This window comes from Opisthocomus hoazin, chromosome 2, assembly GCF_030867145.1.
Source record: "Opisthocomus hoazin isolate bOpiHoa1 chromosome 2, bOpiHoa1.hap1, whole genome shotgun sequence".
Lineage (NCBI taxonomy): Eukaryota > Metazoa > Chordata > Aves > Opisthocomiformes > Opisthocomidae > Opisthocomus > Opisthocomus hoazin.
The window spans coordinates 65,978,463-66,005,280 of NC_134415.1; the positions used below are offsets into that span (position 1 = coordinate 65,978,463).

Below are 26,818 nucleotides of genomic sequence, written 5' to 3' on the forward strand. Positions count from 1 at the left end.
GGCATGCTCGGTTTGCATGGGAGCTCTGGGTTCTGCTTCCCGATCTGCTGAGAGCTGCCTCTGGTGTCCTTGGATCTGCGCTGGTGCTGTGCAAGGCTGACTCGTGACAGGAGAGTCAGGCTGAATGTGCAGCACACCGTCACAGAGCGATTGTGACAGCAGTTGCGCAGCAGGAGCAGAGAGAGGCGCAGTATTCCTGGCCAAGATTGTGTGGGGCTGCTTAGACAGTAGGCATTGGTGGGCTCAACACACCATAGGCTCTCATGTGTCCCCGGTAAAAGAAGCTTGAATTGAGGTGTATCTCAAATACCTGTACACAAATGCATGTAGCTTGGGGAAAAAGCCGGGGGAATTGTAAGTCCATGCACAGTTGCAGAGCTGTGTCCTCGCTGGATTTGCAGAGACTTGATGGGACAGCTCACGTGTGGAGTGCTGCAGTGTATGGACGCAGCCTCTTCAGAAAAAATAGGGTGGAGATGTAGAGAGTAGGGGTTGTGTTCTGTACAAAGGAATGGCGTGAATGATTGGTGCTTTGCCTTGGGCAGGTGGCAAGCCAGTGGAGATCCTGTGGGTAGGGAGGGCAGGTGATGCTGTAGTCAATGTCTGCTGCAGACCCCCTGGTTGAGAAGGGGGAGCTGATGCTTTAGGCAGCTGGAGAGAGCCTCACAGTCACAGGCTGTAGTACTCATGGGTGTCTCTTATCCACTCTTCTGAAAGGGTCATGCAGCTGAGTGCTAGACACCAGGAGATGACTTCAGTACATTCCAGAACAACTCTTGATGCAGATGATCAATGAACTAAGGGACACACTGTGCTGGACCTACTACTCACAGATGAGAACTGGTGGATGATGTAAAGGTTGAGGGCACCTTTAAACTGCTGTCTTGCAAACCTTGGTTTTGTAAAGTGCTTGTCTGTAGTTGCATTAGCTTCTGGCATTGATATTCTATTAAAAGCAAGAGAAATGCTTGTTGGAAGTAAAAAGTGCTGACAAGTTCATTTTAGTGTTTGCTTTTTTTTTAATTGCAGAGCTGGCACAGCAATAGGTAAGCACTAATGAAAGTCAGTTAGCTGGCACTTGAGATTTTGTAACTAATGGTTTAAAGTGTATTGTACAGAAACAGAGTGCATCTTGTTATTGTGTCCTGTGTTGTATAGCTGTGATATGAATCCTAATTGTTCAGAGCACAGACAATGATGTTGTGAGTTGCCTGGCTGTGCTGGTCAAGGGGCTGTGGAACAACACACAGTGTGACTGTTTCAAAGTGATCAACTTTGAAACCTCCATTGTCTGAATGAAGGCAAAGCAGTAAAGTGGATGTGCATTATGTTATTTTAGTCACATTCCATAGAGTTTTAATCTCTTTGTAGTCTGGAACCTCACTAGTGGTGAACTACTGACTGCCCAGACGTGTAGAAAATACTGCTTGCTCATAGATTAAATGGATGAGACATGAGTTTACTGAGAAGCAATGTCCTGAGATAAAGTGGCAACATATGACGTGTGCTCTGGAAGAAATAATTTTTAACTCGCAGCACAAGTGTCCAAGTCTGGATAGTGTGACAGGTATGCATACAGAAATAGGATTTTGAAAGATAAACAGGTACAGGATATAAGCAACTACAGCCTGGTGGTCATCTGGATCAACAGGAGGATGAGGACTGTATAAGTAGATTTATGGAGCATGGGTATGAGGAACTAATACTCTGTTCTCAAGTGAAACTCAGGATAGCAAATTATTCTAGTCTTGATTCACTGTGGAAGACTACCAGAATGATGGAAAGCATGAATACAGTGGTCTGGAGCTGTTTGCAATTGGTGAGGCTCCATTAATTACAAAAGCCTCGTCTGAGATTCTGGTGGGAGTTTGCTAGTGTTTAATCTCAGCGAGTTGGTCGTTTTGAGTCTGTATTATAGTCCTTTGTGATGAAAAATACTTTTATGAAGGATTGAAGCAGGCTTGATGAGTCTCCGTCTACCTATGGAATGGCAGTCAAAAGGGCAAGGCTCTTAATGGCTCTGGCAACCAGCCTCTCGACTGCTGTCTCCCGTGAGCAAAGGGAAGAGCTGGAGGACAGCGCTTGAGTGACTTGCCTGACAGTGAAGCAGTCTTGAGCACTTTTCCATCCCCACCTCACCTGTTAAGCACAAAGAGGGGAAGCCAACCACCCTGTCTGAAGTTACTGGACTTGTTACCACTGGCTGCCAGGCATTGGTGTAGGCTACCTTGGCTTTCAGAAATATGACTCGGAACATGGTGAATGATCATCCCATTTCTCTTTTTTTGCACGATTTACGTAATGTGTATATTTTTATATGATGCTGCTTTTTTCTATGCTGAAGTGGAATATTTAATACACATTACAGAGCAATCGATTGGATTTTCAAGTATTGCAGTGACATAGTTAAGTCACTTGCAACAAACACTCTTATTTGACAGTTTGTTTTTTCTGTGTTTTTGTTGACCAAACAAAAGAATTGGCACCAAAAACACGTTCTATAAAAAGTTCTAGAGGTATGCATGGTATGCTGTAGTTTAGTCTAGCAATCCTTGTAGAACATTTACTCTTTAAAGACAGGGACACAACTACTATGTAAAATATTGTTAACATGTTCTCAGTGTTTATGGGGGCGAATTCAAACACCCTTCACAAAATGAAATGTTTAGTTCTGCTATCACAGAGAGTGGTATTTGTTTTGTTTTTGTTGGTACCAGTCTGTCATGGTTAGGCTGCTGTAATGAAGTATGTGGCTTAGAGGTCTGAATTCTTTGTTTTCTCTGTCCACAATAAAGAGGAAGCCACTGTGAATTAGAGCTGTAATTCCATGAAGCATTTCAGTGATGATGTTGTAAAACCAAGATGTTTTGCATAATAAAATAACCCCAAGTGAGAATTTTATTCTTCTCATGCTTGATTTGAATTTTACAAGGCAGATGGCAAATAATTAAGGTTGCATAACATTTCCTGTTAAAAAAGCCTTGTTTTGGTCTCTTTAACTTTGCTAGACTTAAATGGTTTGGCCTCTGTTTCTCTTTTGCCAGGTTCTCTCCTTTTTTTATTTTGTTCATCTTCAGCAAATGGACCAATTTCTGAAGAATGAGGCATGGGAAAGTAATGGGGACTTTTGCTTCCTGAAAAAAACCTTGATACCAGTCTCCTAAGGATGGCTTAAAGCCACTGTGGTTTAAATGAAAGATTTGAAAGTGGGAACACTGTGAATTTGGTTTGAGAGCTATGCTTCCTGCTGTCACTATGAAAAGCCATCCAAATTAGCCACATAAAAAGCCATAGTTAGCTCATGGCTGGTAGGGATGCATTTGGCACTTGTGTGCTGTGTTTCTGTGCAGGTTTTTTGGCTGAACAGAGGCAGAAGCCTTTCCTCTCAAATGCTTTGGGCTCACCAGTGTTTGTGTGATTCACCGTTCCCATGAAATGAGTGAGCATGCTCCTGTCCAGGGCTGAGCGGGACTTTGTTTCCCTGGCTGCTTCCAGTCTCTGCAAGGCTGCTTCTGCACCAGGCACACCGATTACAAGCATAGAGGCTTGCTCTCTTCCCATGCTGTCCAGGTACCTGCTGCTGGCCGTGCAGGAAAAGCGGTCCGATGGCACTAGAGAGAGGTGGGGAGGAGCAGGTGTTTAGGTTGGAACAAGGCTAGCCAGAAAACTGCAAGGGTGAAAAGTAGAAAGGCAGGAGAAGAATCACAGGGTAGCGAGTTCAGGAACAAGAGAAGGAGATTGAGGCAGTGCCTGACAAGGTTTGGAGTGGGATGTACGATCAGGCAAGGAGCAAAGGATAGGGAAAGGGGAACAGGAATGCAGCTGGTGGAAAGGAATGGAAAATACTGGCAAAGCATGTTGTTCTCCCTATCTGCTGGTAGGGTGGTAAGTCTGCCAGGCCAATTTCTGTTACAGAATACAGCACTGAGGTTTCTTGAACCGACTTGATAATTGGGGGGGGGGGGGGGGGTGTAGTGTGTGGTCGTGATATGTGAAGTTACCTGTTTCTTATATTTGCATGTTTTTAATTTTATGTGACTGATACACATCAGTTTCTTTTGGATAGGCTTCTTTTGATTACAGCATGATGCAGTACTTAGATGTTTTACATTACATATTCTGTCACATCATCCTTGTAAAATAATAAAAAATTAGATCTGAAGAACAAAGCAACAAGTTTAATTCTTACCCTATCCTTTGTTCTGTCTGTTAGACACAATTCAGCCAGCACCATGGAGGATTTTCCCCAGGTAACTAAGGCACCAAATACACTGACAACAATACTTTTTTTTTTAATAGCCTCTTTGATTTGGTGGCTAGACATACTTTCCTATGTATATCAGACTAAAAGAAATGAGGTGAGGTAAGGTAAGTTTTTTGTTGCTCCTGTTAAGAAAGTAGGCTAAAAAATATGTATTTTGATTGATTTGCTGTGGCAAGCCATTCTTACATGTGTTATTTCTCTGGAAGACTTCATTTTCGAGTGTTGTTAAAACCTGAATACAGCTGGATCCTCTCAGACTGGTTTTGAAGTCATGGAACATGCTTAAAGTAAAAGCTAGTCAGTCAGAGACAGAAGGTTTCCCTGAAGACTGGAGGGGGAAAAAAGTGAAATTTGTGTCTCCGAAGGCTAAGAGCTGCAAATTATGGCAGTCACACAATGCAATCACCAAGACAGCTAACAAGCAAGTGCTTGGAAAGCCAATGACACCAGCGCTTGAGGAACTAAAAGAAAACCTGCATGGACCTGGAATAATTTATGGTTTCATGATGTATGAAGAGCTGTCATAATACCGGACTTAGGGCAAATGTTTGGGCTGCCAGTATAGTAGTCTGTGGCTGTGTCTAAGAGAAATCAACTGCCCATGGAGATTCTACAGAGAAACAAGTTTTGCTTTTTAAATAAGCTTATGCAGATTGCAGGGGGGGTGGGGGCAGCAGCATATAAAAATAAGCTCCACTTTTTAGTGGTGTGACACATGGCCTAAGATCGCAGAAAGAACCTGGGGAAAAAAATATACTCTGGTTTTGCTAGTGTGCCTGAAATGGTGAATTATTCTTATAACATGAAGGCCAAAGAGCTTTAATAACAATTTGATGTGTTCATACTACAGAGACTTTAAAAGTACATGTTAGTGATATTTAAAGATTGTGAGTACCTTCCTATTCAAATATGTAACTTTGCCTTTCTAAACACATTTATTTATGTAGTTGTTCCAAAGACATGGAGCTCAGAATTAATTAAGGTTGTTTGTGCAGCCTCAGTTCTGTGTATGCAGTATTGTAATTATCTGTTAGTCTGCTTGCCCTTATGCCACGCAATAGCTTACTTCTCAGGAAGTCCTGTTTCCTAGCAGCTGGATATCAGTAAAGATCACAATAAAGATTACAATAAAGAACTGGTCCCTGAATGAAATAGATTTTCCAGTTTCCTATGATGTTCACTTTGAAAGACAAGTTTTTCCAGTAAATGGTGTCTTGAGAATTTAGTTGAGCTCTTGGCTGGTAGTAGCCATGTTTGTCTTGTGCCTGGTTAATTATGACAGTATAGCCCTGGCACAGTTTTTATTTTTGACAGTGACTGAAGTGATTAAGGATAAGTCATGCAACAGAAATATATTTTCTAAAGTCAGTGTTTCATCTTTGTTCCCTGCCTAGCAGTGGTAGGAAACATTCCTTTTTGTCTCACTGTTTCTGAATGTATGCGTTTTGCACTACATTTAATGGCACTTTTATTTAGCTTACAGTAATAGGGTCTATGTTTTATATAAAGAATGGGAGAAGATTTAGAAAATAGTGTTGCACTTGCTCTAAGTATTTACAGCATCTCTTCTGGCAAGATAGAGGCAAGCTAGCAGAAAACTGTCCGTTTTCCTCAGGCAGATGTTCTCTTCATTAGAGTAATGGCTTGAACGTGTGCATCCAGGAACTTAACTGCTGAATAACAGCATGCAGTCTTTGTAGTTTTAACTGTTTCAGAAATAATTGTCTGCACAGAGTAGGTTATATAAACAAAGTGCGGCTTCTGTGAATCTTCCTGCTGTCTTTAGTTGAGAGGTGGTTGTTGCTATAGCAACTGGCAGACATTATTCATGTTTCATTTTTCTAAGGCTGGAAGGAGGGCTCTGAACATCTCTGCAAAATTTGTGAGCTGTAGAGCTTTGCCCAGGAAACTCTGCAGCAGTGCAACGGTTACCTTCATTACTTGTATTGGTCCCGATAACTTATAGGTGATCTAGAATTTGCCTCTCTTGGGAAGAGAAATCCCAGAACATGTCCCAGGCATAAATCTAAGTGGCCTAATAGGATGTTGTGTGAAGATAATTAGGTACCAGGAGCAATGTAGCTGTCTCATTGTAGTGCTTAACTTGGCTTTTTAGCCAAGATGAGCTCGTGTGTTGGAGTCTAGTGTTGACAAGGCTCCCCTACTTTCGGTACCTGAGTTAGGTCTGGGTCCTGAGTCAGGAGATGAAACCCACATAGCAATGAACTTTTTTTTTAGTAAACAAGGTCATGATACTCCATTATTTAAGAAGATGCATCTTGGCAGAAATCTCTGCAGCTTCTATAGCCAGTTATAGTCATTTTTACCCCATGATCCTTTGCGTGGAGCACTAAATGCCTTAGACTGTTAATGTTAAACAATACTATCACTTTTCCTCCCCACATCCTCCCTTCTTGCATGTTGAATATCCTTATTTTTGCTGATTGGTAAGATCTCACTAAAGGCAGTTGTCGGGGCCTGTGCAGAGCGGTTTCTTTGGGAGTGAACCACTTTCAATCTCAAGTCATTTGTCTATTTTTGCAAATGTATTTCTGTTATTGCTGACTGTAAGATGAAAATAGCCACTACATCTATAGGCTAAGCTGAAATCCTTTTTTTCTTCTTGTGATGGGCCCCCATTTATTCTCTCCCAAATGAGACACCTCAGAGTTTGAGTTTATCTTGCAACCCAATTTTCTTCACAGAAGCAAAAGGATGAGACTGAAGATGGTTTAAAGCAATTATGGGATGAAGGCCAGGTATCCACTTAGTTCAGCAAATACAGTGATTTTGAGTTTAAAGTAATTGAAAGCGGAGGAGGGGATATCTTGCATAATGGAAATCTCTTTAAGCTTTATTGTAGATGTCTTTTTAATAGGGGTCAGAATTGAGGGAATTGTCCTTCATGTGGCAGGCTAGGAACTTGGAATCCAGTGAGAGCTGCTGTACTGCTGGTAGAAGCTCGGTGGAAAGAAACTGGCTGGAGGTACCCAGAAGGTCAGGGAGTTGGTGAACGTGTTCTAAAAGTAATGCAGTGGGAGAGCTGTGGTGCTGTAACAGGACTTGCTTGCATGGTTGTGTAAGGTGACAATGCAGAGTAACCTGACTAGAAAGAAGGCTTTGAAGGGGAGTAGTCCTATTTTTGAACTATCTTTCTTCTGCTTACAAAGTTCATATCACTTCATTTTTTGCAGTGTTTTATGACTCTTTCAAACACTTGCAGCCCTTCTGGTGTGTGTGTGTGGGAAATACTAGAAGCACCGTAGTATTTAGAGTATGCCTGCAGTTACACATGCAGAAGAGGGAGATCATTAAAGCAGAAAAATAAACTGCTGAAATCCATCTCTTTTGTACGATGTCCAGAAAGCCAGTACCTATCTGAATTTGCTCCCTGCAGAAGAACACAGTTCTGAAACCTCACCTTGCTTCCCTGCTCTAAACCTTGCCTGTCAAGAGCAAAGCTCAGCAGACTGAGATGTCGGTGAAGATAACAAGTGTTTGTTCTTACACAGGGCGCACTCAGCCTGCACCTGAATACGGTATGTGGATGTGGGGAGGTCCCCATATGGCAACAGGATCACTCTGTTACTGTAGAAAGGGATTAATTACTGTGAAACAGAAAAACAGTTGTGCCTTGCTTTTGAATGGTCAGTATGCTGCCATGGCTGAAGCACCACCGTTACAGGCCTGCTCTGTATCTTAAAAATGAAGTCAATGGGATGGTAGCTATGAACCTTGGTGCACTTGGTGTTAAGTCCTGTCAGACTAGTGCAGCCTGAGCAAATTTGGAAAGAGTGGAAAGCAAAGAGGAAAGCATGGCTATGCACTGAGTTCAGTGGGGATGTGATGGCTTGTGTGTGTCAGTGAGCTGGCAAGAAGAAAGCACTGTGCCAGTCTGGGAGCTTGTGGGAGTCTCTTAGATTAATCCATAGATATTGTTCATTTTGTGACATATTCATTTTAGTTAAAAATACATATCGTATCAAAAGAACGTTTTATTTTACTTTTTACTTCTGGGGGGAGAAGTCATTACCTTCTCTTGTTACAAAGCTGAGACCAAAGAGATTGCATTGTTTTTAAAAATGTTTAGAGCTCAAGATCAGATTGCTTAATAGAGCAGTGTATAGCAAAGTATCCATTTTCCCCTTCTTTCCATCCCCATATTCACTTTACTGCACTGCAGTTGCTATCTCTGTTTTTGTAGAACTCAAAGGCTGCAATATGCTTTGATCATTGTGCCCTCTGAACAAGGATATCGAACAGTGAATACTCGAGTTGCTCTCCCCAGCTCAAGCAATCTGACCTTGGGATCAGCGTGATGCTGAAAGCAGGCTAGTCTGTGCCCGATTCTCCAGTTCTCAGTGGGAGGTGTAAGCTTGATCGTGACTTGGAAATACTCACAGGAATTACCTCGTAGTTGGGAGCAAGCTCTCTAGTTGAAGTCTAGAAAAATGTACAGGTGCTCCATTTCTCAATCAATGGTGACCTTCAGTATACAACTACTACAACAATATACTGACAGAGATCTTGGGTGTGAGGATCTGTCTGACATTGTGGTAGCAAATGCTGCCTGCAGCAGTCAAAAACCTGAGGAGGAGAGGCAGCTGGTACTCTTGCACCTTGGCTGAAAGTGTTTTGCCCTTGAGCAACAGGGTCACGAATAAATCACTGCAGGTTGTATGTTGCCCAGTCTTGGTGTTTGAAGACCTCATGGCCTGAGACAGACTGCACAGCACAAAATGCTGGGTATCTGGAATGGAGGTTGCCCTGCATGCCCTCAGGTAGTGACACTTCAGCTTTTATTTTGGTGATGTGCAATTAAAAAGCTTCCATTCGTGTGTCTCATCTGTATCTGGCTGAGCTTGCCACCCTTCTGCTCGGCTGCAGAACCCACTTCACAGCACAGGCTTTTTCAGCAGATAATAGGGACCCTTTTTCCAGTGGTCCTTTTATGTTAATCATTTTATATTGCATTAAGAGGATGCAATGTAATTACCCAGAGGAAATAATGCTATTACAGTTATTGTTTCTTTTGTCATCTTTAAGAGACTAAGCAGCATAAGAGCTCTCCCTACAAAGGCATTCAGTTTGGTATGTTGTTCTCTGTTATTTAATATTTTAGGATGTAACGCTTTTGAAAGCTAACATAGTCAGGCAAAAGTAATCTTTTATAAATACGCATCTCCCAATAGAGCAGTTACACAATTTTAATCTAAAAAAGGTGTCCCTTTCCCTGTAGTTATTTGTGTCATCTGGTTTTATGTCTGTGAATTGTTTCCAGAGAAATCTATTTATGCTTCTTTTTTCAGTGTTTTACAATGTAGTAGATTAGCTGTGACAGTTGTAAATCATCTGTTTATCTTCCTAGTCTACAACATGATGAAAACAATGGCAACTCTTATACTATTCCATGAGTAGTAAACACTGATGCTGTTGAGTTTTCATTTCTGCCTTGCTCAGCCAGGACACTAGAGGTGGAAAACATCAGTAACAGTGCTTTGTATGGCAACTCTGGTGGTAGACTCCTGTGATAAATGCCAGAGCAAAAAGAACTGGGATGGTCACTGCAGCTTGTCTTTTGATTTATTCATATTTGCAAACCAGGCCCTTAAGTTCCACAGTGTTGGAAGTGTGAAAATATGTACTTCAGCTTCAAGCTTCTAAGAATTGAAAATATTTTAATGTAAAATTAATTCGTAGATGTGTTTAAGGCATGAAATTTGTTTTGCTTTACTGTTTCAGTGAGTAGAAATGTAGTAGATAAGAAATGAAGTAGATACTCTGTCACTCTTCTGGGTCAAACCTTTAACTTGCAAATGTGCTCTAAGTATTGCTGTTTAGACTTTAAAGAATAGGCATTTTCCATTTGCTAATGATGGACATTTCAAAAAGTTTATATCTGAAATTGTGAAGACTTGTATTACCTGTACTAAAAATAGCAAACCGTTCTATTGTCTGCAGGTACTTTTTGCTTCACCCAATTTCCCTCAACAATTCCTTCGACCTACTTCACTTAATGAGAGAATCTAAGTGTTGACATCTAGCCAACATTAGGCACATCTCTTTATTCTTTCAAAACAGAAGTCTAGGTCTTAGTTTTAAATCGCTGGAGTGCGTTAGACCTAAGCCTTTTAGAGAATTCACGTCACAGTTCTTGCTGCCTCACTGCTGTAGTAATGGGCAGAACCTTGTAAGTCTTTTAAAAAACACAGTTTTATCAGTGTTGCTAAGTAGAACATTTTGTCACAAAAGGATTTTGATTAGACCTTTAGTGGTATAACCATACCCATTCTGCTAACAATTTTCTGAAGCTTTTAAATGAAGAAGCCTAAGGAAGTTGCTTTGGATTTGTTTCTATTTTTCTTCTGAAGTGGTAGCTCTGTTAGGGATATCTTTCTAGTGTTTCTTTATGAACCATCTACACCAGGGCTTTAAGACGGCTTGGGGTTTTTTTTGGGTGGAATGAACGGGAGGGGGCTTGACAGTAAGTGTGCAGAGTGTCAACTGTTCTGTCCTGATGCCTCAGTAATCTTCCTATCTGTATGCTCTTCCCCAAAGGCTTAAGCTGAAAGAAAGCCAGTGCATGATCAGTGTTTTGATGCCCCCTTCCCGTCTCTTGTCACCAATATGCATGTTAACATCGTGCAGGCCTCTCTTCCTATTGGAATCCTCTGATTCTCTCCTTATCCCTCCTGCAACTTGTCGCTCAGTCCTATGGTCCTGATATTTCCCTTGCTTTCCCATCCTGTTGTGCTAAAAAAATGTTGATCTCTGAGCTCGCCCCCAGCACTGCTCTGAGCCTCCCACCTGAACTCCCTGCTGAAATGGTCTGAGCCTTCCTGGAGACAGCAGGATGCTCTTGTCTGTAGTGACTGACAGCAGAGGTTTCTTGCTGTGCTGCTTTGCTCCTGTCCTCTGCAACTGCTCAGGGAGCATCTGCTAGCTGCCAGGGCAGCACGTCTGCTGCACAGGAAGGGCTCTGCAGCAACATTTTTAAAGGATGAATTTTGCTTCCGAATGCTCTGTGGGTAGGAGCTGACTGCTGGCAGGCTACTTGCTCTTTGGAGGCCAGCAGCAACCCATAAGCCACCATTTATTACTTCCTGCAGGGAAGGGGAGTTTGAAGTTGTTGCAGAGGAGGAAAAAGAAGGGGAAGTTTCATGTGACTAAAATGCTTATTTCCTGTGTTCCTGCACAGCTGAAGTGTCAGAGTAAACATCTCGGACACAGCTGTTCTGAGCAGTATGTCCAAATGGATTTCAGGGATGAGAAAAGGAGATGGTTAGGTTTTGAGTTCAAGCTTTTGTTTTTTGGTGTCTACTTGATCCATCTCCATGGATGTACTGTAGCATGTGTTAGTTAAAGTAAGAATTTTCTTGCTATCTTGTTTTGAAGGACTTGACTTTGATAACTGTTACGCATGTGTGCATGAGAGCTTACAAAAGCAAAGCTAGTGCTGATTGCAGTGTAATTTTGCTACACTTAAAGCACTGTTTTGTAATAATCTTATGAAAAAGCACATCAGGTCCTGAACAAGGTTAGGGCTCCAGAATGTGCTTGCTTACACAGTGAATAAATGGAAGCAAGGAGTAGCCTTGACTCAGTGTTCAGCTCGGTCACAGCTGGTAGAAGCAGCAGCGTAAGGAAGCTGATCTGTCCAAGCTCAGGCCAACTTCCAGTACAGTGCAGCAATACCAGAAAAAGTTGTCTCCAGCTGTGCTGGAACACATTGCCAGGCCACTTTTCCCCAAGCTCTGCTTGAGGGTAGTTTCAGAGTTGTTACTGACAAGTGGATTTTGTGAAAACTGTAGTCTTAGCAAGTGTGCGTCTGGGTTTTTTCATGTGTGTGTTTTAAGACTTATTGCCTCCCACATTTCTGAAGAGGAGAGCAGATCGTAACTTTGTCCTGACTTACTCTGGAGATTTTAATATTAAATATTCAGCTGCTTGGTTTTTACCTTTTGAACTATCAGCTGAGCTGCATGCATCGTGGTGATTTTTGGCTAGCCATAGGACTTTCAGACCTGTTTATCTCTGGAGAGATCACTGTCCTTTGTTCCCAAGCTTCCGATTTTAAAATAGAAGTAAAAGGTAAGTAAGGAGTGCAAGTACGGAACGAATGTGGTACTGAACTCTAGAGCAATAAACAGCACTAAAATATTACTTAGTATATTATTTTTCTAAGTATAGATAGGAACACTATTGATAACAAAAAGCATAAGGAATACTAAAGGCTTGCAAGATATGTTTTACCGTAAATACGGAGAGTAGCTTTTACATGTGTCACACAGAGGCGAAAGTCACAAGCAGTGACTTAGCTTTTATTCATGTTGAACTTTGTTTTCCCTATGTCTAGCCCCTGGATCATTACTCACATCAATTTGTTACTAGGATAAACACTCCAGTTTTGCCATTAGAGAGACTATTTAGCCTTAAAGTTCATTGCTGTTGCTTTAGAATAGAGCAGCCCGTTGCTGAATGCTCGGATTCTTACTCCAAGTCAGGTATTCAGGATTTCAGTCTTAATGTAGTTCTGCATTTAAGCTAATAAACTTTGTCGGCTCTGACCCGTATCTGCACTTTCAACACACTTCACCCAGCAGAGCAATACCTTTGATTTGACTGATGTGCTGACCAGCCGCTGTTTCCAGTGGCTAGATAGAACTGCCTAGTGTAGCCTCACTGCTTCATTCATGCTTGTATGGGAGCTCTGTTCTCTCCTTAATTCTGACTAGTTCAAACTATGCATTTTTATATTGTCCATATCAGGCATAAAATGCTATATAAAATAAGCATGTGAACTAAAGAGTGGGTTTTGTTTGGTTTTTTTGGAGCAGTGTTCATAAGGAAGTAGTTGGAGGTAGCAGAATTGGATGATAAGGAGTAAAGCATACAGTGGTTCTCAGTTAACTCTCTTCTAAATTTCCCAGTTTAATGCTGGATTTCTCCTGCTCCATATTGGCAACACTTTTTGACTGAGACATTAGTTTATTTCAGTTGTCACTTCTGATGCCTCCTCTGTCTCCCAACATGCACCACCTGGCACTTTCTGACAGTTAAGTAGCTGTTCAGTCAAACAGGGGCGATTAGCTGAGAAGTGGCAGGGACAGAATAGCTACATTTTTTTCTTTTTTTCCCTTTAGTCCCTCCTCCTTTGTTCTAGCTGTTTCTTTTTTTCTTCTGGCTGCTTTTCAGTACCCCTGTCTCTCACTTGTGGAATTAGAGCAAGAAACTGGAAGATGGTATCTCCTCTTTGCTGCTCAGCGCACCCTTTACCCAGAGGCGTATCTGAACTGTCAGACACGCATAGCTGTCTGCATGCCTCGGGCTTACCTGTGCTTGTGCTCTCATCCACAGCTGTGCAGCCCTCATACAGTTCTCCTTTTGAGATGCTTTCTAGGGTGCAGTTCTGTGGGAGCTGCTGTGCATGTCCTGACCCTGACACAGGTCCAATCACTATCTCTTGCTTGTGGTCCCCAAGCACCCCTTCTCTCTGTGTTTAATCTGTTCACATCCCACTTCTGCAAGTAGAGACCCAGTATTACTGTGGCTGATCTCCTTCAACTGAACAGAGCTTAAGCATCTTACTTCCAGATCTTCAGCCTTGCTGGGAGGGCTCTGGTTTGCCGTTCATCACACTGGGGATAGCTAGTTCATGTTGTGCAAACATGCACTTGATTTGCCACTGTCTGAAAAAGCAGATGCTTGTAATTTGCACAGCTCTTGTGTTTTTAAAAAATCCTGTCAAAATGCCAGTGCGACACTTGCCAGCTCAGTGTTTCCTTGACATTCTTTGTTTTTTCCAGGCTCTGGGCTGGGTAAGTGTTCCTCCTGCTTTTCAGGACACCCTCCCAGGGGCTCTGCTTCTCAGTCAGGCTTTTCCCCTTGGATGTGCTGCTTTGCTTAGTCTCTCAGGCCGGTCTCCTTTGACCAGAGCTTACCTGATAGGTAAAGAAGCGCTAAAAGCTTATAGTCTTCCTTCTTTTTTGAGGTTTCCTATTGAGACTATTCCTCAGCTTTGTGTCTTTTAAGGTATAATTTCTCTTTACACTTGTTTAGCTTCCTGCTGCTAGTAATTTCTGCTTCTGCTTATGCAGAGTTTCTGTAGAGAAGCTGGAGAGAGCTGGTTTTTTTTAGTTCAAGAGGAACTCCTTAGCAAAAATGCCTTTGATAACCTAACAGTCTATCTGACAGATTCTGATCATGGAACAGCTTTTTTTTAAGTACTTCTTGCTGTTACAAAAGGTTTTTTTTTTCCCGTTTAGAAAGTAGGCTTCGGTACAGGTACATGGGACAGGGAATCTTAGCTGCTGTGGGAAGTGACTGAGTGTAATTATAATGGCTGTATAAGAATCGAGGTAAATTGACATCCTATATGAAATTGCTTATCAGTCCTTCTAGAGCTTGTATTCATCCTGGTAATAGAAGCATTGATTAAACCTGTCTGAATGTGAACATATGGACATATCAGAACTAATCGTAGATTTGTAAATAGAATTTATTTCCATTGCGAAACTGCTTTTTTTCTTTTTAGGAATAACCTGACAGTTTTTGCACTTGCCTTCGTTCAAAGTAGAACCAAAACCCGAACTTGGAGATCCTCCCTAGCACTGGTCAGCCTTACACATCCTTTTCTTTCAGCTCTACCTCTGGAATGTTTAAGTACTGAATTCTGTGCTGCAACTGGTTGTACTTCAGAGCTCAGTGTTTACAAATGCGTATGTATTTTGTAACAGTACCTCTGTGCTTTTTTCCTTCCATTTTACCCTTTCAGATAAAGCAAAGTCTAGTTTTCTGTTTCATACTATGCCATATAGTAATGGCAGAGCTGAGAGAGAAGCAAAGCGTCTTTTGATTCCCACTCAGGGTCTTATTATAGACCATGCTATATCCTTGAAAGACTAAAATGCAATAAAGTAGTGCACATACCAGGATGGCAGCAGAATCCTTCATGTTGCTTTGGTGATGTAGTTCTCCAGTTTATTTTGCAGATGTCACTTCTTAGATGATCAGGCCTGGTCAGCATGGGTTCATGAAAGGCAGGTCCTGCTTGACTGACCTGATCTGCTTCTGTGACAAGGTGATCCGCCTAGTGGATGAGGGAAAGGCTGTGGACGTTGTCTACCTTACCTTTAGCAAAGCCTTTGCTGTTTCCCACAGCATTCTGGAAAACCTGTCTGCTCATCACTTGGACAGACGTACTGTTCTCTGAGTAAAAAACTGGCTGGATGGCCGGGCCCAAAGAGCGGTGGTGAATGGAGTTAAATAAATCCAGCTAGTGGCTGGTCAGAAGTGGTGTTCCCCAGGGCTCACTACTGGGACCAGTTCTGTTTAACGTCTTTATCAGCAATCTGAATGGGGGAATTGAGTGTACACTACATAAGTTTGCAGATGATACCAAGCTGGGTGGGAGTGTTGATCTGCTGGAGGGTAGGAAGGGTCTGCAGAGGGATCTGGACAGACTGGATCGATGGGCTGAGGCCAACTGTATCAGGTTCAGCAAGGCCAAATGCCGGGTCCTACACTTGGGTCACAACAGCCCCATGCAACGCTACAGGCTTGGGGAGCAGTGGCTGGAAAGCTGCCCGGCAGAAAAGGACCTTGGGGTGCTGGTCGACAGCCGGCTGAACACGAGCCAGCAGTGTGCCCAGGTGGCCAAGAAGGCCAACGGCATCCTGGCTTGTATCAGGAATGGTGTGGCCAGCAGGAGTGGGGAGGTGATCGTGCCCCTGTACTCGGCACTGGGGAGGCCGCACCTCAAGTACTGTGTTCAGTTTTGGGCCCCTCACTACAAGGACATTGAGGTGCTGGAGCGTGTCCAGAGAAGGGCAACGAGGCTGGTGAGGGGACTAGAGAACAAGTCTTGTGAGGGGTGGCTGAGAGAGCTGGGGCTGTTCAGTCTGGATAAAAGGAGGCTGAGGGGGGACCTTATTGCTCTCTACAACTGCCTGAAAGGAGGTTGTAGTGAGGCAGGTGTTGGTCTCTTCTCCCAGGTAACTAGTGACAGGACAAGAGGCAATGGCCTCAAGTTGCATCAGGGGAGGTTTACATTGGATATTAGGAAAAAATTCTTTACTGGAAGAGTTGTAAAGCATTGCAACAGGCTGCCCAGGGAGGTGGTGGAGTCACCATCCCTGGAGGTATTTAGAAGATGTGCAGATGTGCTGCTTAGGGACATGGCTTAGTGGTGGACTTGGCAGTGTTAAGTTTGTGGTTGGGCTCGATAATCGTAGAGGTCTTTTCCAACCTAGATGATTCGATGATTTTTCTAAATTCACAAGTGTATGACCTAAAGTAACAAAATCTCACGTGTGACATTTTTCTTTATTATAACAAAATGAAGATATGGTAACTTAGTTTAGATCTTTTTCATTGTTTTCTGTGATTCAGTTAGGTGCTTGATACCAAGTATATACTTAGGTATTTAGGCAACACAAAACCCATTTTAACTTCGGTGTTTAACTTGTATTGCCAAAGGAACGGTATTGTTCATGGTATTATTTCACACTTGCATTTTAATTTCGAAAAGCTGTCTTAAAATTGAAGTTCTATACTGTTCTATCCTTTTAAGCAATTATTGGTTGCATGTATCTTAAAATCATCTGATAGATGTGTGTGTTTTAGCATGTCTGGGCTTGCTTGGTTAAATTTACCTTTACATACTTCTAGTTAGGCATTTGGTGCAGGCCTGTGTAACAACACTAGAAGAGAAGCAGTGGTGAAAGCAGGGAGGGAAAATTGAGGGGAGAACGTATTTGACTTCTTTAAGGAATTTGTATTTTTGGCAGCTGGAGCAGATTATTCCACAAGTTTGAAGCAGCTTTGTCAAAGCTCATCGAGTTTCACTAACCTGTAGTGAGCTGCTGCAGGTTTTTACATCAGTGACTTTGGATGACATGTTAGGTAATGTTGAGCATAAAGCTGTAGTTATAGTAGTAGGGATATTGCTTTAGTCAATAAAAGTAGTAAGTTCAGAGCAATCCTGACACCAGGCCAATGCTGTATCACCATCAGTTGCTACCTAGTCACTGAGCACTTATTAGGAATAGCTGAAGTAAGGTGGATAATCCAGCTTAATTTTAAAATTGCTTTTAACTTTAAAATACATGCTTTTACCTTTAAAAATGGGGTGTGGGCTTCCAGCCGTAATAATACAGTGTTACATTGATGTGTTTATAATGAAAACAAAGTTTTTATTCTGGCAGTGCTTCAGTCAGCGGGGGATTTCTGTGCAGTGTCTGAAATCCCTGCACTGGATAGATAGGTACAATTGCATATTTTTAAGCCCTTGTAGGCTCTGCTTAGACAAAGTTTTTCATGTGACTTTCTTATCCAAAAGTGTTACCCAAGAGGACAGATGTTAGATAACATCTCACCTGGGGAGGAAGGCCAAAGAGAAAAGTTTGATAACTGACCAGAGCATCCTGGTTTGGAGAGTTCATTTGGGGATGGCTGTTGGAAGGCAGTTCACGGAAACAGGTCCTTGCAAAGTGGAGGCGGGGTGGTGCAGCTCTTTACAGCTTTTCCAGTCAGTGGAAGGTCAGGGTGGAGTGTTTACTCACATGATCTCTCCTTCAGTTGGGATGAGTGGGCAGTGTGGCTCTGGGCAAATCACTTAGTGTTTTGGTTCAACATCAAAATCACTAGAAGCGGGAAGAAAAAAAAACATCAGAACCACCACCTATTAGAAGATACCTAATGGGGTGGAATAAAAGATAGAGCCAAACTTGTCTTTGTGGCACACAGTGACAAGACAAGAGATGCTGGGCACCAAACTGTAATGCAGGAAATACTGTTAAGACATAAGAAAAACTTGTCTGCGGTGAGAAGTGGTCAAAGACTGGCACAGGTTGCTCAGAGCAGTTGTGGAGTCTCTATTTTTAGAGATATTCAAAACTCAGCTGGCCATGGCCTGCTCAAAGCAACCCCACTTTGAGCAGAGGGATGGGCTAGATGATCTCCAGAGATCCCTTCCAGCCTCAGCAACTCGGATTCCATGATTGTTGTCCCCAATATAAATACGCTGTTACCCAGTGTGTCTTCAGCCTTTTAAGTTTCCAGAATGTTTCACAGAAAAATATCCTCTTCTTTGTAACATTTCTTTATGCAACTTTTATTCCCTGCATGTGTAGATAGTGGTTCAAGATAAGCATCAGAGCAAGTGTTAGGTAGTTGAATGATGTCTCTCCTGGCATGTTAGATTATTGAGTCTTGCTGGAACCAGTGTTGTCAATATTTAGGTTTGAATTTTAGATATTTATTTGTCTGATTAACCTGTTTGTGTTGTAGAGCAAGAGATATTTTATGTGGGAGCACAACTGCAGTAGTTACTAAATACTTGTGCCAATTCGCATTCGATATCCAACATCGTTAAAATCCATGGTTGTGCCATCTGTGCTTTTCTTCATCACTTGTCGTGTGAGTGGTCATACAAATGTGTACTGAAACTGTGTCACAAAGTATTCCAAGGAAATGTAAGACAAGAGGAACTACGAAAAAAAATACTACTCTGTGTACCTAGGATCTGTTAAAGTGTATTATCTAGATGGCATTTAAACAATTGTTCTGAAGTTAATAGAGTATTGCTTAATCCCATGGTGCAAAGCTTGAAGAAAATAATGTGCTTGTACTGTATAAGATATGCAAAGGAACTGATGCTGAAGCTTTTAGAACTTTAGCGCTCTCACTAATGCTCAAAAACAATATTTTTACTCTTTTGTAAGTTTCCTCTGCTGTATGATGCCTTAGGCCGGGCTGATGTGAATCATGATGTAGGTTCTCCATGCATTACAGTGGGACTTTTTCTGAGAGTGTTCTGAGACGAAAAGTCCCCCCTGCCAAGTTAAGGCAGTAGTAAGATATAAAGAGTTTCTAAGATGTAAAGAGCTTAAAAGCAGTTATTCTGGTGAATGAAACACTTTTTTCCAGAGTTAGTACCACCCTTTTGGAGTACTGAGAGGAAAAGGTATAGATTTTGATAATGATAGATTCTACAAAGCCTGGAGGTGCAAGTGTTCAGTGTTGCTTGGATTATCTTGCGAAAGATCAGTCCATCTACCTATAGGTCAAACTAATCCTTTGTATGAGGCCTTTAAAATGACAAAATACTAAAACCTTTTGTTGGGCTGCCTTGAAGATATGACAGTTCTCAGTGTTTTGGCATCAATGTTTGTTAGGTTCAACAGTAGTTACTTCTGTTGATCACAAAAGACTTAACACAGTTGTCAGGGAGGGGAGTGTCTTTTTTGACAATTCAAATTTCACACATGATTTTTGTGGTGAGGTGATGTAATTTTTGAACGCTACTCTCAGCAAAACAATGCTTATGAACACAAAACATTTAATCAATGCTATTTTTGTTTCCCTCACCTGCCTGTCCCCTGCAAAAAGGGTACAGTAAGTGTTACATAGGCTCCTCTTGCTACCTATTATCCTTTATGTTCATCCTGAAACATGACTATGGAAGGAGATAAAGGGGGAACAAAGACATTTGTCAGGCCATGTGGGGAATGAACTCACTGAGGCGCTAAGGCCTGAATGTACGCTGTAAAGCTGACAAGCATAGGAAACTGCTTGGAGCCTTCTGAAAAAAAAAATTACTAAACTGTTTTCTAAAGTGGTACTAACACAGCAATGCCTGTTTAGATTTTAAAGCTGGAGTAACCATTTTTTTCAACTTTCATTTCTAGTGATATTTTAATTTAAATGAATTGGGTGGGTTTTTTTCCTCCCCTAGGCTTTATTGATACAACTGTCTATTTATCCTTGTTTGCAAATACTTTCAAGCTGTTTGTAGAAGCGTTCTTAGAATTCTTAGTCTGTCTTTAGACTCTTCCCAGAGTGCTGTATTGTGGGCTCAAACATTCCTATAGTGAAGCTGTTGGACATGAAGATGAGTAGTAAGCTGAGAAAATCATGGCATCTAGTTTGCTGGCTTTGCTTTTGATTATAAATAGATGCTGAGCCAAGGATATTGTTATGATTTGAAGTATAATAGTGAATCTGTATTGATTGGAGTTTTTTTTGGTTTGTGGGATTTTTCTGTGGATGTTTTTTTTTTGTTTTTTTGGTTGGGGTTTTTTTTTTTTTTTTTGTAAAGGGCATTCAGAGCTCCAGAATTATCTCTTTCTAGATTGACAGGTCTATTGAAAATAACGGGAAAATCTCCTCTGTTAGACTTCATTCAGGTTCTCTGTTCAGTTCTGCAGAGTGAGTGTGTTAGTGATTTGTAAAGAGTCTATGAAGTTTTTACCAGTATCTTGTACCATACATTTAGAAACCTAGGACCTGCAAGTCACATTTAGCAACACAATTTCCTCGTTGCATCCAAACATTGCAACATGTTTGAGTGTTTACTTCTTCAAAGTCACTCTGAAGTTTCATTCTGTTATTCCCGCTAACTTGCTTTTATCAGTGTAATTAATTCAGCTTCCTCCAAGGAAAATTAAATTAAAAATAATTAACAACTGCTGTGCTTTGGAAGTAGTGGTTTCCAAATAATCACTGAGAAGGAAGAAGGAAAATTAGCTGCATGTATAGCATTAGCCTAGCATAGAAAAAAAATCATACACCTTATTAAAACAACATTTTAAAATGGAATCTTCTTGTGGTTCTTTCCTTAACTTGAATGGGGAGCTTGTATTGTGGCTTCAGTGTTTTCTGTGTAACCTTCAGGGTTTTTTCTATGCAAAATAGTGTAGAATGGTATTAAAGTAGTATTTCGGAACAGTCTAGTTTTAAAGGGAACTCAGAAGTGTTTAAGTTGCATTACAATAGAGTGGTTGAGCTGTTGTTTATTAACATAGTTAACTTATCTCTTTCCTTTTCTTTATTTTAGCAGCTGAAGGTTCTAAAATACAAGACAAGAAAGTCACTTCAGGACAAAGCAACACCGTAACTAAACCAGGTACGCCATTGCATGTGCTTCATGTTATATGGCTGTTTGCCTCAATGGTGTATGAAAAACAGCTGTCGTCTTAGGAACTTTAAAATGTTTGATGCTCTTACACCTCTCTTACTGTTTCAGTCAAAACTGGTGACTGTTCATATTTAGTTAGACTGGAATCTCTGATTGTTTGCAAAGAAGCAAAACTGAAAAAAATCTATTTAATTCGTCTTAGGAATGAGGGTTGGGAAGTCAGATAAGGCAACAGAAGCCACTATATTGCATATGTGCTTGCATGAGAATTATCTACTGTAGGCAAGGATTTAAAGCTTTAGATAAATGTGCTTCTGTTCAGACATTTCTTCACTTATCACAAGGCATGCCATATTCTGTAATATCCTATATGCAGTGGGCAGGTATTTGTTACTGCTTCACCACACCTGATTGGTACATTGTGTGGATTTAATTCACTGTTCACTTACACAGCTGAAAGTCTATGTACTCAAATGGTTAATGTAGTCCTTGATGCCATGAGTCTGTTCCACTTGTGCGCTTAGACCAAGATGCAGAAGAGCACTTAAATATCTAAATTCTGCCTGTATTGCAATTCAGGTACCCAAGGTTAAAATATGCAATTAATAACGATCTTGTATAGATATGCCTGAGAAAGCGTAGGTGTTTTGTGTTGCTGAGGACTAGGCACACTGTAAGCCCCCCTTTTTCTGCTCCTTGGCAGCCTGGCAGTTCAGTGGCTGTTTTGTACTGATGGACTCTATCCATGAGCCAGGTACTTTTTGGTCTACGTCCCCGGAGGGAAGCAATCCCAGTGCTGTCTGTGTTCAGATCACACGTCGCATGCTATGTCAGGCAGTGCTGGATCCGGCACAAAGTGCAGCATTCATGGCTGCTCTCAATCATAAAGACAATGGGGAAAAGAGGAGAGAATGGAGATAGCATTACCTGCTTCCACAGCAAAACCAGAACTCTTGGTGTTGGACAGCATTCAATACCCACTTTATCCTGCAGTTTTCAGACTCAGGATGGTGTCCTGGCTGCTCCTGTGCTCCCTTTATCTATGCTGATGCCTAGAAAGGAATGCAAAATTTCTGGGGCTGGAGAGAGGGAGGGCACAGGCACATGTGCAGGGTTTAACTCTGCACCCAGCTGGTGAGAGTCCATGCTGAAGAGAGTTCCGGAGGGCTGATGGTTTGGTTTTTGTTTGTTTGGGGGTGGTGGCTGTTGTTATTTTCTTCAGACTGCATACAGGTTTTTATGTCAAACAGTGTTTTGTTAAAAAACAAACTAAAGAGTTTGCAGTGGGAGTGACAGCTGTCCCTATAAACAATATTATTGTTGTCTGGAAAGTGTCTACAGGCTGAACAAATATTAGGAGTCCAAGATAAGTCTAAACGCGTCCATGGCAGTGTAAAGGGAGTTGAACAAAGGGAAGAGTTTGAGATCCAAGCAATGCATCTTTTCACACAGTGCTGTGATTTACATTTCTGTCACCCCACAGCACCGATGTAAACTAACGCACAAACAGGCTGCTGTTTTCCACTTGATATCTGTTTTAGTTTCTTTAGTACAAGAAACTAACACCCTAGGAGCCAAAGGCAGAAGGGAAGCAGCCATTTGCGAGAAGAGAGTGAAGATTATAGGTGGAAATGAAGAACAGTAGTAGTTTGACTTTTGAAATCACACTGGGTGCAGTTGATAGTTACCTGAGCGGCAGAAACTGGCCATATGTAGTAAGTACATAGGACAGTTACTAATTTAGCAAAATTACAATGGATTGCTACAAATGTCAGCTGTGCTTAAGAGTTCAGTGAGTATTAATTATATAGAAGATTTCAAAAGCTTGCGTTTTCCTTTCTTCAGTTTAACTAGGGACCAAAAATGACTGACATTTCAGTGCTGAATTTCTGCAAAATACTGTTCATGACTTCCAAGCTTTAAATGAACAAGTAGATTCTTAAAAATAGTTTTGAACTCAGAGTAATTGTTGCAAGTTTACGAAAAATACCATTTTCATAGGTAGTTTAGAGATTAATTTCCTAGCAATAGGTGCAAAATTAATAGAATTGTGGCTTGTTTAATCTTCAAACAGCCCTCTTGGATATAATATTAAGCATTTCTGTCTTATGTAAGTGTAGTGAAATAGGTTGCTGCATCTGAGTTCACACGAGTTGCATCGTAACCAGACTGCAACTTCTACAGCAGTATGTGGGTCTTCCTGGAGTCTTCTCTGAGGTTTTGCATGTGCTCAGTTCTGAATTGTTTCTGTAAGAATTGAGGAATTCTTGCAGGATTTGTGGCAAATGACATGTTTCCTATCTCCTTGTGCAGCAACTTAAAACTATTGCCTGATGATGAATACGAGCAAGAGAGAGTACAAAGTACGCTGTGTGTTTGTCCTGGTATTCCTGCTGAGTAAGAAGAAATGCCAGTCACCCGGGTATTTGCCTGGCAGGTTGTTAATGAGCAGACATGAGAAACAAAATGAGGAGCAGGCCCAGTGAACTTTCTTGTTTTGCCACAACTTGAAGGTATTGAAGCTACGTTCTGGGCGTGTCAGCAGATCAGCTGGATTCAGAATGCAGTTGTTGGAGGTTGGGCTTGTAGCCAAACTATGAAGGATCATTTTCAAGGCTTAGAAAAGAGATTTTCATTAGCAGTGTAAGATTTGCACCAGTAATGTATACTCCAACTTCTAGCAGAGCAAAGGCGATGCTGGTCTGCTACAAAGGTGTTATCCCCATCTTTGTGCCAATATTGGTTTAGTTCTTTGTGTTCCCAAATGTACGCAAAATAGCTTGTTAGTGAAGACATACTTACACTGTGCATAGCCTGCAACTTAGTGTGAATTCTTGAGGATTGTTCTAACATCCTAGAGTGTTGGAAGAGGGGCTCTGTGTGTGTGAACACTATCAGATGTGTGATATAGGAAAAATAATTGGATATCTTCAGAAAGAATGGCAGAGAGCAGCTTTAAAAATTTATTTTATTCCTTCTATTGCTTATAATTAGGAATTCTTAAGGGAGAACTTTTTCAGTTTGCCTGTCCATGTAACCCTCTTGCCTCTTTGAAGAATTGCTGCTTCTCCCCAGTAGGGAGATCTCTCCTCTCAAGAAAAGAGAAAAAAAGTGCTGGAAGGAGAATAGTACATTCTGAAAGAAGCAGGATTTTGCATTATTCCCCAATGTCTCATCATTCTCTGTCAACTCGATGTTACATTGACTTTGCTGACAGCCCTTGAAGGGAATCCTCATTTTCCAGGGGAATTCATATTGGGTGTGCATTATTCCACTAGCACCAATTACTCACACTACAGAAATTAATATTTTGTGAATCTCGTGTGTCAGTCACAAGAGAGAAAGAATATTATTACCCTTATGCCCTGTGTCTGCATGCTGAGGAGACTGCATGCAAGTCAGCACACTTTTTAACATCAGCCAGATGTTAATCTACACCATGCATTGGACAAATCTATGCAGTGGCATGGCTAGGCATAGTTTCGTAAATGGCAGCACTGTGTACTATTCAACCAACATTAAAGGTTTGATCTGTAACTGGGTGATGGATTACCTTTGTTTTTGCTGGTGATTTGTTCACTTCTTGTACCTTTCATTGGGGCTATTGTGTTTGAATGTTCTTCTTCCTACCAACTATGCAATGGGTTTTCTCCTTGCAGCTCTTACTTTGCATCGCTGTTAATGCCATTAATTGGGGCTGTAGTCTATGTTGTTGAGATGATTGGTTTTCACTGATGAGAGTTCAAGAATAACTAAACTGAAGCTAGTTGTCAGTGAACTCTTTCATCCAAGAAATCCTGTCAGAAACTTCTGGTAGAGTATGACATGCACATTACTGATTTTTTGTCTAATTCAGATAACTATTCAAAATCTGTTTAGGCACATCCTCACTTCAGGGATTTATTTCTGCAAATATCTTTAACCTCATTTTTATGACTCTTTCTATTGTTTTGCTAGTAACTTTTTTTCATAGGTAATGCAGTCAATGCATCTCACATGTTTTTACAGATTGCTTCTTTGTGTATTCACACTGAATAGTGAACAGGATCTGTTGTCTTGTTTTTATATGTGCTTCCATGGTCACAGTATTCTAGGTAGTTATTTATCTTAAAATATCTAAAAACTGAGTTCCCCTCAATACTAAAATAGATCAGACCGTTTCTTTATACCCAGAAATCTTTTTGATTTTTCGGCGAGGTTTTCTGTTTACCTCTGTTTTCATTCAAAGCAGATTTTTTCAGTGCTAGTGAAAAAGCATAAAGTGAACAGCTTTCCAGGTTTAACAGAACAGGCTAAGGACGAGTAGGAAATAAGTTTTGGCAGCATACCGAGATAAATTGGTAACTTGGATTTTGTTCCCTTTTAGTCTGGAAAGCTTCACTGCTGAGGCTGGAGGTAGGATGTTCAGCATTTTGTTGTCTCACCCAGCAAGTGATTTTTTAAATTTTATTATTTTTTCCAACTGAGCCTGAATTTTTATAGTCAAGCCTGGGCTCTGACACAGAGTTTTCATATTAGTCTTACTGCTGTGATCCAAGTGGCCAATTGCAGATATTTTTAAAGAAATGGTGTAGCTAGCTTTCAATCTACAAGGATAGTTGAGGAAACTGTCATCTTACTTGACTGGTATTATACCAGTCCATGCATGCGATGCACTGTCTTAAAGTGTTCTCCAGAGCTTTTAACACACATGCACACAAACATCTGTGGAGATCAGTATCATGCTGTCTTCAGAAGCTCAACCAGAACTGCTACGGTGTTTTGATCCAACCTGTTTTGCTTGGGTACTGAGCTCCTTCAGTCTCACGAAGTAGGGCTTATTGGGTTTTTTGAGGCAATACTGGTGGGAAGAGAGTGCTGCGTTATAACAGAATTTCCTGTGGATGCATTGTGGAGAGATGTTACGGGATAATAGACAGTATTTCATCAGAATGCTCCCAAGCAATCAGGTTGTCGTAGGCTTGGAAGTAACTCAAAACTTCTTCCTGGGTTTTCGTAAGCAGTGATCTTGCCTGGAATTCAGAGTTACAGCTTAGCTCTTTCTTTGGGAGTATTGTACATCTTGATTATAATACGTTCATTATTTTAATTGTTCCATCTTTTTTTCAGAAGGCGGATTTCTGGAAATGTGATCTAGTTTGAAAGTAGAATAACTAGAGTTGTTTAATGGTCATTCCTCTAAAAGCTTCTCTATGGTACTGTGTGATTTTATGCTAGATGCCTAATATTTTTTCCCCTCCCTCCATTTACAGATCATCCAACAATACTAAAGGTTGATGACAGGCAACGACTTGCTAGAGAACGGAGGGAAGAAAGAGAAAAACAGCTAGGTAAGACCTACTCTATATTGCTTTTTTTTTTATTGTTTCAGGTTTTTTATGGACTGTCATCTGCATGCAGTGTTTTTGCCAGTTTGCTTTTAGGAGCATTCAGCAATCTGATTGTGCTAGATATGCAATAATGTCATTCTAGATGCACTATTACATCTTTAAAGTAGATCTTTGAATTCATGCACATCTTGGGGTTCATCATTTGCTATACCTGTCACATACCTATTACTTATTTTGTGAATCAGAATGAAAAATAGGTTGATTTCTGAAATGATGCAAGGCAGATTCACTGATGTATATGGAATT

General features: G+C 41.1%; 1 protein-coding gene across 12 annotated transcripts in view; it reads left to right on the forward strand.

Annotated features, from left to right (window-relative positions):
* The window catches only part of MAP7 (microtubule associated protein 7), a 122,834-nt gene that overhangs the window by 47,382 nt on the left and 48,634 nt on the right, over positions 1–26,818 (forward strand). For 10 of the 12 annotated variants that reach the window (XM_075413970.1, XM_075413964.1, XM_075413966.1 and 7 more), the window contains exons 2-3: positions 21,102–21,170; positions 26,435–26,512. In XM_075413970.1, coding sequence (XP_075270085.1) covers positions 21,102–21,170; positions 26,435–26,512 — 147 coding nt within the window. The remainder of the gene's footprint in view (positions 1–21,101; positions 21,171–26,434; positions 26,513–26,818) is intronic. The other 2 variants (XM_075413971.1, XM_075413965.1) reach the window with 1 other exon arrangement.